This window comes from Octodon degus, unplaced genomic scaffold (assembly GCF_000260255.1).
Source record: "Octodon degus isolate 3935 unplaced genomic scaffold, OctDeg1.0 scaffold00033, whole genome shotgun sequence".
Classification (NCBI taxonomy): domain Eukaryota; kingdom Metazoa; phylum Chordata; class Mammalia; order Rodentia; family Octodontidae; genus Octodon; species Octodon degus.
Genome location: NW_004524609.1, coordinates 17,175,292 through 17,179,973, shown reverse-complemented (window position 1 = coordinate 17,179,973; position 4,682 = coordinate 17,175,292). Strand labels below are relative to the sequence as shown.

At 47.8% G+C, this 4,682-nt stretch overlaps 1 protein-coding gene across 2 annotated transcripts in view; it reads right to left on the bottom strand.

Annotated features, from left to right (window-relative positions):
• Sec14l1 (SEC14 like lipid binding 1) overlaps positions 1-3,655 on the bottom strand; it is an 83,650-nt gene extending 79,995 nt beyond the window's left edge. For both annotated transcript variants that reach the window (XM_023713924.1, XM_004630143.2), the window contains exons 1-2: positions 3,467-3,655; positions 1,446-1,538 (exon numbers count right to left, since the gene is read on the bottom strand). In XM_023713924.1, coding sequence (XP_023569692.1) covers positions 1,446-1,508 — 63 coding nt within the window. In that variant the 5' untranslated portion in view covers positions 1,509-1,538; positions 3,467-3,655. The remainder of the gene's footprint in view (positions 1-1,445; positions 1,539-3,466) is intronic.
• Positions 3,656-4,682: the final 1,027 nt, after the last annotated feature.

Sequence of the window (4,682 nt, the reverse complement as noted above, 5' to 3'; positions counted from 1 at the left end):
ACAAATAAATAAATAAAAATTTTTTTAAAAAGACTTTATTGATCTAGACAAATCTTATACAGATAACATTAAGTTTAAGCAGTCTGACCCAAAACACCTGAGTTTCTAATTATACAATGAACAAAAATAGACAAGAACCACCTTTGGGTCAAAACCCAAGATCAGGGATCACTTGGAAAGGGTGGTGCTAAGGGCTGGGGATGTAGCATCATGGTGTAGTGACAGCTGGGAAGGGCGGGGAGCAGGGACCCAAAGGCATGGAGCACAAGTTCTTACCAGGCTGCTCATGCTCTGCTCCCTGCTCTTAGCACTAGTAACACAGGTATGTGTTCTATCTGATAACATGTTCCTGTCCTGATAGATGCATTTTTCCTGTATGAATCATACATATAGTGGTGCCTCAGCTCAAGGACTTAATTCTTTTCATGATTCTGGTCACAAACCAAATTGGACAAGAATCAAATCAAATTTTTCCATAAAATCAACAATGAACCTAACCCACTAAATTTGATCTGGAGATGATGGATGAATGGATGGATGCATGCATGGATAGTTATCTACTTAGTAATAACACATAAGGGGAGGAATATCCTGTAGTGGTTTAAAAGTGATTGGAAAAGGTTTATCTCTACTAAAACGTTTTTCAGCGAAATTCTTCCCCACTTGTGGAATTCTAGATTGACTCACGGATCTATTATTAAGTGGAAAACTCATTCAGAGTGGGCCTGATCTTGATAAAGTCATTGCACAGAATACTGGACAACCCTACATAAGTAAAGCTCAAGTAAAATGCCATCCTACAATACTCAGTTCTGAGATACCCATCCTGTATTCACCTCTAACCAAAGCACTCTTCCAAACTAGAAGCAGAAGCAAGATCCCACACTTCACATCCATCTGTCACTTTTCACAACGTAAAACAATGAGCTGGTGTATAATGCATGCCTGTAATCCCAGAATTTAGGAGGCTGAGGCAACACTGCCGTGAGTTTGAGGCCAGCCTACACTACAAAGTGAGACTGTTTCAAAAAGAAAAAAAAAATTTTTCAAAAACCAGCAAAATTCACAGGAAGTATTTAGTCATCATCCCACTTCTGTGTTTTCAAAAGGAAAATTAACACAAATTCACACATTACTCAGATAACACACTTTTAGAAAACTGTGCAGATTTTTATTTTCAGAGGCTCATATTTTAAAAGTGCTATGTGGGGCCAGGCAGATGGCTCAGTAGAATAAGCACTTGCCTGGCAAGCACAAGAGCCTGAGTTCAATCCCCGGTTCCAGGAAAAAAAAAAAAAAAAAAGCCTTATGTACTCCTGATACAGTTCATACACATAATACAATTAAGTAATGGAGACAATGAATGTATGTAAGTTTACAGATAAATCGAAGTCTAATACTGAAAAATATTAAGTCAAAGAGTAAAGTTAAATGTAGATACTTACTGCCATAATTAATTCAAAGGGGTGTTTATACACCCTCACGGGCGACTGGTATTTCTGCACCATGATTGCAGTACAGTAGCAATCCTCTCACGCCTGCAAAACAGAAACACATGTGATAAATAAGCAGGCTACAAGAAAAATTAAATCTGCATTAACGTATCGTATCACCTTCTACGGTGAAACAGGCCTACAATGCACTACACAAAAATCAAAAATCACAACAGATCCTGAAATACACCAGCTCAGGTGGAAGGGACAAAACAGCTAAAAACCTGTGAAGAAAGCCCACGTGGAACCAGGGAAAGCAAACTGGTCTAAGGGCAGAGGCCTCGTCCCCTTCCTGACAGCCCTGGTCTTCTGGGCTGTATGATCCATCTGGTACTGTCCAGCTATAAAATGTTAAGGTTCTATTATTCTAATCACATTCTTATGAACAGTTTATACTAACAGCCAAATAAAAATGGGAACACATTAAGCTACTAGTTCTGGAAAACACACAAAAATGAAAAAGAAAGAAACTACTGTCTCAAATTATAGAATATGCCTCGAAAGCTAGCTTCAAAAAGAACTGTTGTTTCTTGTTTTCTGCATAAACTGCAGGATCCGAGACTGTCTTCAACTGATAGGGGAGGCAAGCACCTTGGATAAAGGGGCTCCCTGTAACCTTCGGCCTCTGCTCCTGCCTACATGTACAGAAACACTCCGGAAACTAATCACTCTGCAGTGCCAGCCTACGTGGATTCTTCTGAAAACACACACTTGTGTTTGGAGTCAGTTGCGACTCTTGTTTATTTAAAAATGAGAAAGAAAAAGAAAAGGGGAACAACTTAAATCCAGCGAGCCTACCTGTCCTGCTGAGGACACTAATATCACTGAGTGCTATTTTATACTAAATATGGTGACAGGATATTCAAAAGTACAAAAATAAGTATCCTCATGGATCCAAATCAAAGTCTAGCTGGAAAAAAAATGTATTTTATTTCAAAAAACTGCTATCTGTATTATTGCATTTCTATAGTGTGTACTTTAAATGGATCTGGAACTTTCTCTAAGGAAGGCGCAGGTTATGCTGGAAAACAGCTATCCCACAGTTAGAAAACGGCTCAGGAATAACTGAGTGACTTAGAGCAAACCACTTTTCTTCCGTAATCCCCTCTGTAAAACCCGAGGTTTGGAACTGTGGATCTTGAAGCACTTCCCGTTCTACCATGGTGAATGAAAATCACAGCGAAACTCCAAGCTGTCCTCCAAACTCGACTCAAAGCCTACATTAATCTTGATTCTGGGACTGACACGTCCTGGCGCGCTGGGACCATGTTCTGTTTACTTTTGCCAATCCTACAAATGCTGGTACACTGTGGAAATCCAGTAAGATTTTAAATTTTTAATAGGCAAATTTAATTTTAAGATATCTCCTAGATAAGAGTTTGACCTGGTTTAAACAGGGCTAGGAAGAGAATGCAAGAACGCGTGATGCTCGCTTAAGAAACTGTAACATCCATTCCGGATTCCACTGCGTGGCGGAGCCCAAAGTGACTACACCGAAGAACCTGCTAATTCACCAGCTTCTCTGAACCCGGGCCAGTTCCCAGCTTCGGATGCTCAGATTCAGATAAACACCCTGCACGGGCATCCGGAGTGACCGAGACTAGCAGGCATCCACAATCGGGGCTGCCCCTATTTCAAAATCTACCTAGGACCAGAGCCGGTGGACACCTCCCCGCAGGCTCAGGGGCTCCGGAGGAGTCCCGAACGGCCGACCGCGGCGGCGGCAGGCCCGTGCGGGCCGGGGCTGGCCGCCGACCCCAACCATTCCCGCGTCCAGGGGCTGCTAAGAGTTGGGGGCCGGTAGGGCGGGGTGGAGTGCGAGGGCCCGCTCCATCTCCCGCTCCGGGCCGGGAAGCACAGGACGACAGCCGGGAGGGTTGCGGGGCCGCGCGGGGATGCAGGGGGGGGGGCGCCAGGCCGGCGTGCGGGAGCCGGGGGCGCATTCGGAGCCCGCCGCGGGGACGCGCGCCTACCTCGTGTCAGAAAGGCTGGGCCGGGGACTCGGGGCGGCGGGGGACGTTCATGCCGGCGGCTCCGTGGTGTCCTCGCTGTCCCACAGTTCGGCGGCCGCCACTAAACCGCCGGTTTGGGGGAAGGGGGCTGGGACCTGAGCAAAGAGGGGCGCGGCGAGGGCTCGAATGGTTGTTACGGTGACGGGGAGGGCGGGGCCGAGCGACGGAGGGATCGCGCGTGCGCAGGCGCTGCCGAGTAGGCGGAGGCGGGAGCAGGAGGCGGTTGCTAGGGAGGGGGAGGGGTGACAACAGGGCTGGACCCGAACTGCGCAAGCGCAACTCCAGAGGGCGTGGGAGAAACTCCGGAGGATGTGGGTTCCGAGGCGCCTAGATTCCTGCTAGAGGCCCCCGCCTGAGGCTCCGTGGCTCCGCCCAGTTGTGCGCCAGGGGGCGGAGCGAGAGCAGGGGGCGGGCTCGCGGGTAGCGGGCCTGGGTGGCGCGAGACACAAAGGGCTGCGATCCTGACCGCGGAGCTGGGATGGGGAAGTCCGAGAGCCTACTGAGCACCCCGGCCCTCCCACTCTGCTACTGCCCAGGGCCTCCGGAGCGCTCCCCTGAGCTCCCTCATTTTTTATTTCAGTGCACAATCTTGCAGCGGAGATAGAGCAAAAGCAAACACCGGGACTGGGGAGGAACTGCGCGGAGCCCAGGGGCGTCTTTGTCAGCCATCTGGATATCTCCGGCTGTGCGATGGACTGGGGACGCCAAGTGGGCCTTCACTGAGCTCCTAAAGAGTCTCGCATTTCGGGAAGTCAGCATCAGTTCTGGCTCCATTGTAAAAACTAGTGTCATGACACATTGAGACGTTCAGGGGTCCATAAGAGGGGACACCTGGCACATCCGCCCACCGGAGAAGCTGTTTCCATGACCAGCATACAATTTCTCCCTCAATGTCACTGTTGTTCCGTTCACATTAGTCACCCAAGGTGGCTGTACATTTGAGGCAGCTATTGCACAGAAGAGTATTGGAACTGTTTTGGAATTTCCTTGAGGGACTGTTTACCGGCCACACAAGCAAATCATTCATTGCATGGCCGCATCTTATTTTTCAACTCAAGCCATCATTTACCAGCTTGATCACCCACATTATTTACTAAACTTATTCTGACTGATTTTGCCTGTGTACAGATCACACCCATCTTCAAAAGATGCTTTGAAAAAGAGACAGCTCAGGTCT